Consider the following 15,463-nt stretch of genomic DNA (forward strand, 5'->3'; position numbering starts at 1 on the left):
CTTAAGAGAGAGAGAGAGGGAGAGAGACAGAGACACGGACGGAGGACAGACAGACAGACAAACAGACAAGGTTTTGCTAGGTAGCTTTGGCTGATCCAACCCGAGGGAGATCTTCCTTCCTCTGCCTGTGGAGTGCTGGGATCAGAGGCAATTGGATGCTGCAAAAGATTTAGTTATGTGTATGTTTAAGGTACCCTGGGAGGTCAGAAGAATGTGTCAGATCTCTCGGAGCTCGAGTAGCCGTCGGTTTGTGAGCATTAAGGCTGTTGGGAACGGCAAGCGCTCTGCTAACCCATCCTTCAGCCTGATTTGCTTCGTCTTCATCTTTAGCATTGCTTGGTGAAGAGCTGACCAGAAGTCTTCCTCCCCTTCCAACTGTGTGAGGCATGGGAGATGGGGTGCCCTAGGTACCCTGAACCGGTGGGACAGAAAGTTTCAGTGCCGGTAATGGCTGCAGGTGGGACTGTGTGAAAGCCACACAGGCCTCTCTGGGCCTTTCTGGGCTAAGTCGTGTATATATAGGATTCTTTCTAAAGGAATATTGAGTTAGTCGAGTAGCTCCGTGATAGAGTGCTTGCCCTATCACAGCCATGGGTTTCTTCCCCAGCAAGGTAAAGCAAATAAAACCCCAAGCCAGCCTTACAGCTGGTTACACGTACATAGGGGGGGAAAACCCACCCACACAAAGAAAAATCCACACTCAGACTTTACACTTTAGGTTGGCATGGTTGGTACAGGTCTGTAATCCCAGCACGGGGGACAGTAGGATAGTTTAAAGGTGGTCTGGTCTGCGTACAGTTCCAAAGCAGTCAGGACTTTGTTTCAAAACGTGGGAAGAGAAAATGGGTTTTATACCATCAAATAGAAAAGAAAAGGAGTAAGACTCAAAACAGCCCTGCTGAAGGAGTCCCGTGCAGTAGCAAGGCTCCAAAGCCTCTCTCTGGTGGCTTTCCTTGGCACAGGACCTTCAGTGAGTCAGGAGTGTGGCTCCTGGCTTGGGGGTGTGTGCGTGGTTAGCAAGCCTGGGACAGGGCTGGCAGATTTGGAGCCTTCTCAAATTCAGTAGAGCTAGCAGTTCCAGGTTCCATTGAGGTAGATCTTGGGGGAGTAGAGGCTATCCCTTAGCAGGTCAGGTGGGTGCGTTCCAGAGCGGAGGAAGAAAGGGTATGAAGGATTGTAGCCCAGGATGGCCAAGGGCATAAGGGCTGTAGAGTTGGCCTGTCATGATAGGGATTCTGGTTAATGGGCTGGGAGTAGACCCGGGCATCTTCTGAAGGGGACACTGAGCATCTGATCAGCTCCTTGTGCCCGCACACTTAGGGGCTGGGCACTGCTCTGTCTATTGGCCCCACGGGGTTATGAGAGAGACTGTGTTACCCTTAGTAGGTAATACGGAAGTAAAGGCACTGGTGGCCAAAGACTGCTGGAGGTGAGGGTTCCTCGCCACCGAGCAGCAAAAACTCATAGACAAGAGTTGGCTGAGCAGAGACGGTCCCCTCTCTGAATAAGGCCTCATCTAGTGCAAGCTGGTCTAGAATGTGCTCTTTAGCCAAGGATAGCTTTTATCTTTTGCCTTCACCCCAAGTGCTGGGATTACAGGTGTGCACTACCACAAGCCAAGTTATGGGGTGATGAGGGTGGAACCGGGGGCTTCATGCATGTTATGGAAGCACCATGTCAGCTGAGTCATTATCCCCAGGCCCTCTCTTTTAGTTAGGATCTCACTCTGGGTACCAACTGAGTCCAGGGAGCCATATTTCCCTCCTCTGCCTTCCTGAGTGTGGGGATTACAGGTGTGAGCCACCATACCTGGTTTAAAAGCTAGACCCCAATACTCCAAACCAAGAATATGTTAAAGCCGGGCGTGGTGGCGCACGCCTTTAATCCCAGCACTCGGGAGGCAGAGGCAGGCAAATCGCTGTGAGTTCGAGGCCAGCCTGGTCTACAAAGCGAGTCCAGGACAGCCAAGGGTACACAGAGAAACCCTGTCTCGAAAAACAAACAAACAAACAAACAAAAAAAGAATATGTTAAATGGCAGTTTCCAGTTAAAATAAGCACCTGGAATCCAAGCATTTGGAACATTGAGGCAGCAGGGGTTATGCATCCCAGGCCAACCTGCACTACAGAATGAGACCTGGACAGCAAAACAGAAAACAGAAAGGTATTAATTTCATGTTTGTTTGTTTTTAATTTTTTAAAAAAAATTATTTATTTTTATTTTATGTGCCTTGGTGTTTTGCCTGCTGCATGTATGTCTGGGTGAGGGTGTTGAATCCTGGAGTTACAGACAGTTGTGAGCTGCCTTGTGGGTGCTGGGAATTGAACTTGGGTCCTCTGGAAGAGCAGTCAGTGCTCTTAACTGCTAAGCCATCTTTCCAGCCCATCATGTTTGTTTGCCTTTTTTCTTTTTCTTTTTTTTTCTCGAGACAGGTTTTCCTGTGTGGCCTTAGCTGTCCTGGACTCGCTTTGTAGACCAGGCTGGCCTCGAACTCACATCGAATCTCCTGCCTCTGCCTCCTGAGTGCTAGGATTAAGGCGTATGCCACCACGCCCCGCATTTGTTTGCTTTTTATTTATTTTTTATTTTTTTATTTTTTTGGTTTTTTTTCGAGACAGGGTTTCTCTGTGTAGCCTTGGCCATCCTGGACTCACTTTGTAGACCAGGCTGGCCTCGAACTCACAGCGATCCGCCTGCCTCTGCCTCCTGAGTGCTGGGATTAAAGGCGTGCGCCACCACTGCCCGGCTTTGTTTGCTTTTTAATTTGGAAAAAAAAATTAATTTTTATTTTGTGTATATTGGTGGGAGAGTCTCAGAGCCTCTGGAATTGGAGTTACAGACAATTGTAAGCTGCCATGTGGGTGCTGGGAATTGAACCAGGGTCCTCTGGAAGAGAGGCCAGTGCCCTTAAATGCTAAGCCATCTCTCCAGCCTGTTTGCTTTTTTACTTTGAAGGCCAGAGCCTTAGCCCAGGCTAGCCTTGTGCTCTTCTTGTTTCAGCCTCCCACGTGCTGGGATTATCTTCATGTACCACCCCAGCTGGTGGTTTAAAAATTTTCAAAATTTTCGACCTGACTAAATACCTATTACAGAAGGGAGTCTGACTTCTAAAAGCCTTGTCTGCAGTGTTGCTCCTCCTGAGCCATCCCCAGTTCCCTCCTGGCTACGCTCTGCCTCAGTTGACCCCTCCCTGGGTAACCCTGGGCCATTACTTGGTGTTTTTGGCACTTTGCCTTCTTGCCAGTTCCACTGCCTAAGGGAGGCCACAGCCTCAGGCCCTTGGACCTACCCCTGTGTTGCTAAGGTTCCTAGGGCCACACCCTGGTTTTGCTTCTTTTCAGCAGCCTTTTGGTTCCAACACCTGTTTGATTTTTTAAAAAAGATTTTATTTATTTCATGTATGAGTGCTCCATCTCTCCATCTGTATATACACCTGCAGGCCAGAAGAGGGCACCAGATCTCAGTATAGATGGTTGTGAGCCACCATGTGCCTGCTGGGAATTGAACTCAGGACCTCAGGAAGAGCAGACAGTGCTCTTATCTCCTGAGCCATCTCTCCAGCCCCCACTTGTTTGATTCTTAACAGGACCCCCACTCTGAATTGCTGAAGTGACCCCAACTTTGCTGTTCTGCCCAGCTATCATAAGTTTGGAGAAAGTCCCTGAGACTAGGATGAACTTTTTAAAAAATTAAAACATTAAAAAAATTATGTGTGTGTGTGTATGTATGTATGTATGTATGTGTTTACATATATGTATGTGAGTGTGTATGTATATGTTTGCATGTATGTGTATGTGCGTGTATATGCGTGCTTGCATGTATGTATGTGTGTATGTGTTTGCATGCATGTATGTGCGTGTCTCTCTATATGTGTGTCTGCGTGTATGTATATGCGTGTTTGTATGTGCATGTGTGTATGTGTGTGTGTGTGTGTGTGTGTGATGGGTGTGAGTGCATGAATACTGTAGCGTGTGTATAGAGGCTGGAGGCTAACTTGTGGGACTTGGTTCTTTCCCTCCACCATGTAGATCCGGGGCTTGAACCTAGGTGTCAGTCTTAGCAGCAAGACCCTCTGACCCACTTCACTGGCCCTGGAGAAGTTTAGATCTCCGACCTTAGTGGCTTGCAGGACTCTGTGTTGCCCTTAGCCTCAGTAGTTTGCTTTTCTGTCTTCTGGTCTGTGACGCCCATCCTGCTGCCCACTTCCCTCAGAATTCTCACTCTCTGTGGACTTGCTCCTCCCTCCGTGTTTCCAGCCCATGGCCAGCCTTGCTCTCCTGCTGTTGAGAGGGTGACATGTCACTCTCCCTAGCCTCCAGCTTGGCTGACATGGCTGAGGGGCTAAAGAAGCAACTTGCTCCCAAACTGTCCTGGTTTGATCCCCAGAACCCACGTGGTTGAAGGAGAGACTGACTCCTGCAAGTTGTCCTCAGACCGCACATGGACATGTACAACATCAAATTTTTTTATTTAATTTCAATTTATTTGTGTTGGTGTGAGGGTGTCATATCTTGGAGTTACAGACAATTGTGAGCTGCCATGTGGTTGCTGGGAATTGAACCCGGGTCCTCTGGAAGAGCAGGCAGTGCTCTTATCCACTGAGCCATCTCTCCAGCCCCAACATTAATTTTTTTTATTTTTTATTGTTTTGGTTTTTCTAGATGGGGTTTCTCTGTGTAGCCCTGGCTGTTGTGAACTCACTCTGTAGTCCAAGCTGGTCTCAAACTCACAGCGATCCACCTGCCTCTGCCTCCCGAGTGCTGGGATTAAAGGCGTGCGCCACCATACCTGGCAGGTCAGCTATTTTTGAGGCAGAGTCTCCTTTTGTAGTTCAGGCTGGCCTAGATAGCGCTCACTGTCTTCCTGCTTGACTTTCTGATCACTGAGATTGGAGGCATATACTCCTACACAAAGTGTTGTGATTAAAGCAATCTGGGTACATACTTAGAGAAAAATCAACTGTACACAGAAATTAATGTAACATGGAAACTTCCCCTCTTACGCACCTTTTAATCCTTCTATTCTTTGTTTTTTAAAAAGATTTTTACTAATTTTATGTATTAATATTTTGACTGCATGTATGTCTGTGCACCATGGCTGCGCCTGGTGTCCACAGAGGTCAGAAAGAGTGTATCAGATCCCCTGGAACTGGAGGTCTATATGGTCAGGAGCATCCACGTGGGTGGTAGGAATCAAACCCTAGACAGTCCTCTTCAAGAGCAGTGATCTTAGCCACTGAGCCATCTCTCCACACCCTTACTTCTGAGAGCATCTTGCTGTCATAACCTTGGCTGGTGTAGAACGTACAGCATAGACCACGTTGGCCTCAGAGTCACAGGGATCTGCCAGCCTCTGCCGCCCAAGTGCTGGGGTTAAAGGTGTGCACCACCATGCTGGGCTTCCCCACCCCCATCTTCCAGTGTTGATTGTGGTCAGTCAGTCAAGTAAATGGCAAAGTCTGATTCTCATAGCTGGTGGGGGAGCAGCAAGATGGGGGAGGAAGCCGTCTTTCACTCTAGGAAGAGAAGGTGGCTAGTATGTTAGGGGCAGACTGAAGAGTGAAGTCAGAGGGGGTGACGCATAGCATTGCTACTTAGAAGACAGCTTGAGGGCGCTTCCGTGAGCCTCAGATATGAAAGCTAGCTGGGGCAACACAAAGAGGGCCGCTGGGATGACTCAGTGTGTTTATGCATTTTCTACTGAGCCTGACCTGAGTTCATTTCCCCAAGACCCACATGATCAAAGCAAAGGCTTAGAGCCCACGATGGAGCAACCGCATGGCCACAGGAGCAGCTGAGAGCCTGATCTTTTTTTTTTTTTTTTTTTTTTTATGAGACAGGGTTTCTCTAACAGCTCTGGCTGTCCTGGAACTCACCTTGTGCGTAAGGCTGGTCTCGCACTTCCAGATCTCTTCCTGCCTCTGCCTCACGAGCGCATGGATGAAAGGCAGCGCTGCCGCACCTGGTAGAGAACTCACATTTTGATTTGAATACAGAAGGCAGAGAGAACACTCTGGGAATAACCCAGATTCTTTTGAAACCTCAGACCCCTCCCAGAGACACACCTCTAACAGGGCCACGCCTCCTGATCCTTCCCAAATAGTTTCACTAATTGGGGACCAAGTATTCAAACATAAGAGCTTATGGGGTCGTTCTCAAGCAAGCGACCACAGAGATGCTGAGTAACTGAAGGGGGCAGCCTTGGGGCTCTCCTGGAGACCTGGTCTCAAAGTGTACAAGGGTTAGAGCCTGGCATCCCTCGAGCGCTGCTGGCCAGTCCTCTGGTTTTTCCCCTCTCTTGGCCCGAAGGGGTGGTCCCCACTTCCATCCGGTATTTCCAGATCCCTGTATAGAAAGCACTCTCCTTTCAGTACATGATGTAAAGACTACAGAGGACCTCCCTCACCATCCTATATAAAAATCACACACATCAGGTACGCACTCTGCCACGAAGCCCCTAGATCATTCTGTGCAGCTGTGCTGTTCTGGAACTTTCCACGGAGCCAGACTGACCCTGAACCTGAGCTGCTCCTACTTTAGCCTCTCCAGGTGCTTGAATAAGAGGCATGTATCAACGTACCTGGCCCTCTAGGTTTGCCTTTGGTTCAGATTGTTTGAGATGAGGTCTCACATAGCCCATGCTGGCCACAGCTGGCTTGGCTTCCAAGTGCTGCGAATACAGGCATGTGCCACCGTGGCCAGCTGCCATAGATTTGTTTAAAGAATCTTTGTAAAGCTGGGCGTGGTGGGGCACATGCCTATAGTTGCAGCACTTGGGGAGGCAGAGTCGGGTGGATCGCTGTGAATTTAAGGCCAGCCTGGTCTACAAAATGAGTCCAGGACAGCCAAGGCTACACAGAGAAACCCTGTCTCAGAAAAACAAAGACAAAAAAGAATATTGTAAAAATTGCAGGGTTTTTTGGGTGCTTTTATTGATATGTGTATGTTGTCTGTGTGTGTGTGTCCCTGCTTACCTGTTTGTGCACCGTGTGTGCACCTGGCTCTTTGATTTATTCTTAATGAGCCTGACTTTTCTCCATAGTGTTTTTACCATTGTCATAATGATCATTGCTGCTGTTTCTTGGTTGCTGTTTGAGACAGAGTCTCCATATAGACCCTTGGCTAGCCTCCAGCTTGCCATGTAGTCCAGGCTGGCCTGGAACTCTGAGCTATCCTCCTGCCTTGTTCTCCTGAGTACTGGGGTCAGAGACACACATCATCTGACATGTACCCTCCTTATCAGACACTGTGTAGCTCCTGCTCTGGGTCCTTCCTCTGGAATACTTGGTCGTTGGGGCTGGGGGTTTTTATGCACTACACTTCATCTGCATTTAAGATGTGGGGCGGGCAGGCAGCAGGCCGTGGGTGTCTGTGGAATGGGCTGGGGAATATGCGGATCTTGTACAGGTGGGGAGGGATGCCTGTCAAGGGCAGTGACGCCTTTGAGTGTGCCTGTGTGGGGCCTGAAGGTACATATTTATTCTGAAGAGCAGGATCTGGCTCAGAGGCAGCAGGAAGGTTGTCTTTCAGTCGGGGGTGGAGAGGTGTGGCGTGCAGTTTCTAGTTTTTTTTCTTTCTTTTTTAAAATATTTTTATTTAATCTTAAAATTTATGTGTATTGGTGTGAGGGTGTCAGATCTTGGCGTTACAGACAGTTGTGAGCTGCCATGTGGGTGCTGGGAATTGAACTCAGGACCTTTGGAAGAGCAGACGGTGCTCTTAACCACTGAGCCATCTCTCTAGCCCCGGTTTCTAGGTTTCTAATGCTGATGGTTGAAGCTGATAGTCGACTTGGTCTCTGCCTGTGCCTGTGCTCCGTGAAGCTCTTCGGTGCTGAGGCAGCGGCAGCCAGCCCTGCATGCTGCCTATATACACAGCCTTTCTAGCCACTGTGGCCAACTCGCTGGCCGAAACCACTTCAAGGAGGAAAGGTTATTCCAGTTCATGGCTTCGTAGTATCTGACACAGCAAGGAAGGCAGGATGGCTGGTGCTGTCCTGTTGATAATGGCAGGAACATCAGGGTCGCTCATCTCAGTGGATTAGAAAGCAGAATATTTGCCCCAAGAGCAGAGTTGAACTGCAGCCTTCAAGACCCATACAGGATATGGCCTGTATCCACTGGGTCCCTTAAGTCTCCAAAAGAATGCCTGTGGGGAACATCACACATGCGATGCACAGTGGTGTCCCTGTAGTGAATATTAGTTGCTAGGGACCTGGTGACACTGGCCTTGGGAAGCCAACTTGCCTAGGGTCAGGCAGGTCTGCACCTGACCAGCGTCCCAGCTGGCCACCCAACTCCATAGAGCCTAGTGCCAGCTGCTGTTCTGTTTCTCCCACACAGGCATTTGTATCAAGTGTGGGCTTGGCATCTACGGAGCGAGGCAGGCGTGCCAGGCGATGGGGGGCCTGTATCACACTGACTGCTTCATCTGTGACTCCTGCGGTAGGTAACCCCCACCCATCCCTGCTGCCCCCGTCACTCCCTCACACCCGAGGCTCAGACAGAGGGGACACTTAGCTCTGGGGCGGAAGGAGGCTGCTCTCGGTCACCTTCTCTCTGGGCCTTGGCTGTGGGGCTTCTCTGCCTGGGAGGGAGGGAGGCATGGGGTGACGGGGCTTGTATCCATCTGCACTTGAGGTTAATATTGAAAAAGAAAATAGATTTATTTATTTTGCTTTATGTGTATGAATGTTTTGCCTGAGTGCATGAGTGTGCACCACATGTGTGCCTGTTGGGTCCCATGGACTTGGGGCTCTGAGTGGCTGTGTCACCGTGTGGCTGTTCCAACTGAAGCTGGTCCTCTGTAAGAACAGCAGATGCCCCTAAATGCTAAGTCATCTCCAGCCCCTGCGTGGGATATTTTGATCTCAGAGTGTGTCTTAGGGTCTCTGCTGCTGTGATGAAACACCATGACCAGAAAGCAAGTTGGGAAGCAAAGGGTTCCACATCACTTCACTACTGAAGGAAGTCAGGGCAGGAACTCAATCAGGACAGCATCTTAAAGGCAGGGGCTAATGCAGAAAACATGGAGGGTGCCGCTTACTGGCTTGCTCTGCCTGCTTTCTTACAGAACCCTCGTCCACCAGCCCAGGGATGGCTCCACCCACAATGGACTGGGCCCTCCCCCACTGATCACTAATTGAGAAAATGCCTTACAGCTGGATATCAGGGGCATTTCCTCAGCTGAGACTCCTTCCTCTCTGCCGACCCTAGCTGTGGCAGGTGACACTGAAAACCACCAGAACACAGTATAATACATAGTACCGAGTCAAAGAGAGGCTACTTTTGGGGCAGGAAGACAGTGGCTCATACCTGTAATGCTGGCACGCTGGAGGCTGAGAAGCACTGAGCTCAGGGCCAGCCTAGGTGACAGAGAGTCCCTTTCTCAAACAGAAACAACCAGATCCCTCTGTATCTAGGATGGACAGCCATTTCTTCAGGTGCCAGTTTGGACAAGTCTATGTGCTATGATGAGAAGACTGCCTCTTAGGCCTCATGTCCCACCGTCCTTTGGCTAAGTCAGTAATGCACACCCATCTTGTTCTTGCTGAATAAATGTTGTCCATATATATATATATATATATATATATATATATATATATATATATATATATATATATATTTCTTATTTAAAATAAAAGGGGAGGAGTGGGCAGGAGACGGCTCAGTCAGTAAAGTGCATACTGCACAAGGATGAGAACCTGAGTTCGAGCCCCAACATCCATGTAAAAAAAGCTGAATGTGGTGACCATGCCAGGGAGGCCGAGACAGGAGGACCCCAGAGTCTTGCTGGCCAGCTCATCTGCCGGCTCCAGGTTCAGGGTGCAATTCTGCCTCAAAGAATAAGATGACGAGCGATGAAGGAGGACATCCAGTGTTAACCTCTGCCTTTCACAGCACGTGCACACATAACCCAATTTAAAAATAATTTCTCGTATCTTGCCTTGTTCATCTATAACCCGAGGAGGCTACAAGGCTGAGACAATGGCGGTGGGGCAGGGCTGCCCAGGCTGGGGCTGCCGAGTGGCTCAGGCTGTCATCAGCCCTTAGAGTGGGCTTTATCTGTAGGGCAGCGGCTCTCACGGTGGTGGCTTTTCTTTTCATCCATGTTGCGTGTGTCAGTAGTGTGTGCCTCCTGAGTGTGGCACAGCCGCCCATTGTGTGAGCAGCCCCAGCTTGTTTCTCCTGTCATCGTTAATGAGCACTAGGCTGCTTCCATCTCCTGCAGAGTTCATTGCTGTGCATGCTTTTCATTTCTCTTGAGGAAATTACAAGGAGTAGGGTTTTGGGGTCATAGGGTATACATATATATATATATAAATATATATATATTTAAAATTTATTTAATTTTGTGTGCATTAGTGTGAGGGTGTGAGATCACCTGGGACTGAAGTTACAGACAGTTGTAAGTTGCCATGTAGGTGCTGGGAAATGAACCTGGGTCCTTTAGAAGAGCAAACAGTGCTCTTAACCACTTAGCCAACTCTCCATCCCTGCATATATATTTTTAAAAAGATTTATTTATTATATATACGATGTTCTGCCCGCATGTACACCTGCAGGCCAGAAAAGGGCACAGGTCTCATTACAGATGGTTGTGAGCCACCATGTGGTTGTGGGAATTGAACTTAGGACCTCTCAAAGAGCAGCCAGTGCTCTTAACCTCTGAGCCATCTCTCCAGCCCGGTTATGTGTATGTTTAATTTTATAAGAGACTGCCAAAATGTCTTCCCAAGGCGTTGTACATTGACAGTCCTTAGAAACCTAAGAATCACACTGTTCTGCATGCATGCCAGTAGTGGGCGCTGATGCCCTTTCTAAGTAACTTCTGCTGGTGGAATCTTGTCGTGGGTTTAATATGCATTTCCCAGTGAGCATCTTATTGTTTGCTTTTTGGCCATTAATATATCATCTTTTCTTTTTTTAAAGATTTTGTTTATTGGCCAGGCGTGGTGGCGTATGCCTTTAATCCTAGCAGAGGCAGGCAGATCCCTGTGAGTTCGAGGCCAGCCTGGTCTACAAAGTGAGTCTAGGACAGCCAACGCTACACAGAGAAACCCTGTCTCAAAAAAAAATTTTAATTTATTTATTATTTATACAGTACTCTGCCCCCATGTATGCCTGCAGGGACACTGGATCTCATTGTAGATAGCTGTGAGCCACTATGTGGTTGCTGGGAATTGAACTCAGGACCTTTGGAAGAACAGGCAGTGCTCTTTACCTCTGAACCATCTCTCCAGCCCCTTATATCTTTTCTTGAAAAAACAAAAAAAGAAAAAGCTTACATTTTTGTAATATATTTGTGTGTGTGTGCAAAGCCTGCAGGAGCCAGTTCTCTCCTCCTCTGTGTGGATCCAGGGATCAGACTCAGGCTGTCGGCATGGCAGCAAGCATCTCGGTGCCTCAGGCAGCTTGTCTATTTAGATACTGTTCAAAGCTTCTGCCCATTTTTATAAAACTGAGGATTACTTGTCTTTTTGTTTTGTTTAGGGTTTGTTTGTTTATTTATTTTGTTTTCGAGACAGGGTTTCTCTGTGTAGCCTTGGCTGACCTGGACTCACTTTGTAGACCTTAAACTCAGAGCGATCTGCCTGCCTCTGCCTCCCCAGTGCTGGGATTACAGGCGTGCTCCACTGTGCCGGCTTGGGGTTTTATTTTTAATTACTGTGTGTGTGTGTGTGTGTTCGTGTGTCTAAGGGGGAACTAAGTATATGTGAGTGCTGCTGCCCAAGGAGGTCAAAGGTGTCAGATCTCTGTGGTTGGAGTCCCAGGTGGCTGTGAGCCATCCTTGTGGGTGCTGGAACTGAACTCAGGCTCTCTGCTCTTAACCACTGGCGTCTCTCAACTAGTTTTGAGTTCTTTGTTTCTGAGGCAGGGTCTCTCTAGCCAGCTAGCTCTGTCTGGCCTGGAACTTGTAATGTATCCTCCTGCCTGCACTTGCTGATTATTTGACTTTCTTTCTTTTTCTTTTTCTTTTTTCTTTTTTCTTTTTTTTTGAAATTTAAAGAAAAATTTTAAGATCTGAAAAACAACTCCTATAAGATAGATTTTTCCATAAAGCTGGAGCTACACTATGTGTTGCAACTATCATGTTAAAATATACATTAGACACAAATACTAAAACCATGAAACAAGCCAGTATTCTTGAACAATTGAGCAAAGATAAAATGCCTAAGGGACAACATGATGCATAGAGGATGGATGGGCTCTTTAAGCACCATTAAAAAAAAAAGAGCCCCGATGGATGAGTGTTCAGTTATATACTCTGAAGTGAACCTTTGGCACTAGGAATCAGAGCATGTTGTCGTAGAGCATTAACACGTATTATAAAAGTGGGTAGTGCCAAAGGAACAGAACCCCCAGCATTCAGAAGCAGCGTTGTCAACCAGGCAATAAAACACTCTACAGCGTGTCTCTCTTGTCCATCACTGAAGACACTAGGAGAAACAGTGAAATGAAATAGAAACAGAAAACAAATATCAACTCTGTTAAACGCTAACGGTCGTCAAAGTCCATCATTTGTACAAGAGAAGGACTGAACTACACTGTTCACAGGCTCCAGGCACGAGTGAGAGCGCGCACCCCTCGCGGCTTTCCGATGGTACTCGGCAGGAGCCGCTTCACAGTCACAGGCACTGAGCAAAAGCGCAGAAGCCTCCGCCAGGTACTTGAGGAAATCATGTTGATAGTGCAGGAATAAAGCAGGGCGTTTCCCATCTAGAGGTGTGTGAGCTAACATCGCTCCAGTTCGCACAAATAATCTCAGTAAATGTGGCTCTCCATACACCCGGGGCGTGGGTGCGTCGGGGTGACCCGTGAGCATTTCAGCATACTGTGGTCTCTGTGATTTGTGGAGTCGCTGGGTGGCCAGCATCACAGTGAAGTACCCCTCCATCCGGCCGCAGCCTCGTTAACAGCGCGCTCCGTATTATCTGTGTTTCTCATAATCCTCCAAAATGGAATCCACGTTCTTCTTGGCAGGAAGATAAAAGAGCTGTTTGTGTCTGTGATCAAGCCCCAGGCGTCCACAGCCATGGCTCCAGCTCTGCAGGAATCCTTACCTTAACTTCAGCTCTGTTCAGGAATGTGTCTTCATCGTCAGCTGCAGGAGCCACCCGGGCTCTTTTCTTCCCAGGAGGCTGAGGCGTCTCACTGTACTGCCACCATTTCCCGCTGTTTTCTGCCTGTTCCTTTTTTGTTTTCACTTAAACATTTTTCTGTTGCAGACCTGATGTCTTCTTTCCCCTGTCATCTTGCCCTCTGCAGATTGTCCCTGGTTGGCCTTTTGACGTTCTCCCTGTTTCTGCAAGTTGGTGTCTGCGTATTTGAGTACTCTGCTTTCTGGAACCCATTCATCCCAATTTTTATTCCAACCACTGTAATGGATAAATTATTTCTCCTATTTGTCCTTTATGGCGACCCTTACACACTTTGCTTCATAAAGAAGAGGCCCATGAAAGCACACCACTCACTCACCCTCCTGGAATTTAGGCTTCAGGCCCTGTGTGGGTGATGTTTATAAGTGACTTGTCGCCTCCTCCTTCTCTCTACCCCACCTAACTTAGCGCTGTCTGGAACAGCCAGCTCTACAGCCTAGGCGTGATTTGCCTGATTATTTGCCTTTTAATTACTGAGCAAAGCTGGGGTGCAGTGGTACACGCCTTTAATTCCACTACTCAGAGAGGCAGAGGCAGGTGGATCTTTGTGTGTTGGAGGCCAGCCTGGTCTACAAAGGGAGTCTAGGACAGCCAAGGCTACACAGAGAAACCGTTTCTTGGGTGGAAATAAAGACAAAGAAGTTATGGACATATACACTATGTGAATACTTTCCTCAGTGATGCTTTTGTTAAGAAATGTTAAGTTTTGACTAAGCCCAGTTCATTAGTTTTTGTGTGATGGGATTACAGGTATGAGCAGCCACACTCAACACGCAGTTTAGGTTGTTAATGTTTATGTTTATGTTTACATTGATAACAATTTCATATTAGAGTCATATGTGTGCAGAGGTTAGTTCCAGGTGTTGTTTTTTTAGGAATTTTTAAAAAATTTAAGGCAGGGTCTCTTACTGGGACCCGAGGCTTGCCAATTAGGCCACTGTAGCTGGCCAGCAAGCTGCAAGTACTGCCCATGTCACCTCCTCAGGTAGGTAGGCTGCTGGGGTGGCAAGGGTGTGCCGCCATTGCAAGCACTTCCCTGACGGAGCCACCATAAAAACAAACTGATTTCTACAGAAAATAAAAGATGTTGAGATTGGGTAGCACCTGAAAATGAACACAGCTGTTGTGAGCTGGGAAGGTGCAGAATTTTACCCAGCAGCGTGCTGGCAGTTAACCTGCTGATGGAATGGACATACTTCTGGGTCAGAGCCTTCACACACACTTCCTGTTCTGCTTGACTCTTGGCTTTCATGGGATGGGGAGGTCCTGGGTGATGTTGCACTCTCCGGCTATGTGGCAAATCCTAGAAACTTAAGCTTAGGAATTATAGTTTTTTTTTTTTTAAAAGATTTATTTATTTATTATATATACAGTGCTCTGGCTACATGAACACTTGCAAGCCAGAAGAGGGCACCATATCACATTATAGATGGTTGTGAGCCACCATGCGGTTGCTGGGAATTGAACTCAGGACCTCTGAAGGAGCAGTCAGTGCCCTTAACCTCTGAGCCATCTCTCCAGCCCAGGAATTATAGTTTTAAAAAACATTTTTGAGGTGGATTCATTGTGCTGCCCAGCATGACTTCAGACTTCTTGGTTCCAACAATCCTCCTGCCTCAGCCTCTGGAGAAGCTGGCACTCCAGTAAGCCTACCCCGATATTTTACAATAGGCTGTCAGCAAAATCTCCTTGTCCCTTGTCCCAGAAGCACCTCTCATCTTTGTGATGCTGGACAGCAAACAGACTCACACTTTTCCTAAGGTGGATGCTCTCTGTCTCCTGAGGAGTCTACTCTGCAGGCAATTTTGCACAAGAGAGTCCTGTTAGAGAGCTGCCAGCCTTTGCCTACAAGACGTGCAAGTTGCGCCAGGGTTGACTCTGTGATGTGCTTTCTCAGCCTATGTCTTGGGTTTCTGTGGGGCAAGTCTGGGTTAACAGCACAGAGGACCTTCCCACATTTCCCTAGGTTTATCCCATATCTCCCTAAGTTTGTTGCTTTCTGTCTTTATGCTGTTATCAGCATAGTTTCTTTTTAATTCTCTCTCTCTCTCTCTCTCTCTCTCTCTCTCTCTCTCCCTCCCTCCCTCTCGCTCTCTCTCTCTCTCTCTCTCTCTCTCTCTCTCTCTCTCTCTGTGTGTGTGTGTGTGTCAGTCATTGTGTCTGTGTGCGTCTGTGTATGTTCAGTGACAGCAATGCCCTGAGAGTGTCCTTAGGAGCTCCCTCTGGATCTGGCTGTTCAGTTCATTATGGCCACCGAGTGTGAATGCTGGGAACCTAATTTGGGTCCTCTGCAAGAACAGTCCAG

General features: G+C 47.9%; 1 protein-coding gene and 1 pseudogene across 3 annotated transcripts in view; one reads left to right on the top strand and one right to left on the bottom strand.

The window, feature by feature from the left end:
- WTIP (WT1 interacting protein) overlaps positions 1-15,463 on the top strand; it is a 35,973-nt gene that overhangs the window by 837 nt on the left and 19,673 nt on the right. For both annotated transcript variants that reach the window (XM_084770922.1, XM_084770921.1), the window contains exon 2: positions 8,342-8,443. In XM_084770922.1, the coding sequence (XP_084627048.1) occupies positions 8,342-8,443 (102 nt within the window). The remainder of the gene's footprint in view (positions 1-8,341; positions 8,444-15,463) is intronic.
- LOC311591377 (mortality factor 4-like protein 1) lies at positions 11,309-15,130 on the bottom strand (annotated as a pseudogene). The gene has a single exon. The product of its transcript is annotated as a mortality factor 4-like protein 1 (transcript).

This window comes from Acomys minous (assembly GCF_964271855.1).
Source record: "Acomys minous genome assembly, chromosome: 20".
NCBI lineage: Eukaryota > Metazoa > Chordata > Mammalia > Rodentia > Muridae > Acomys > Acomys minous.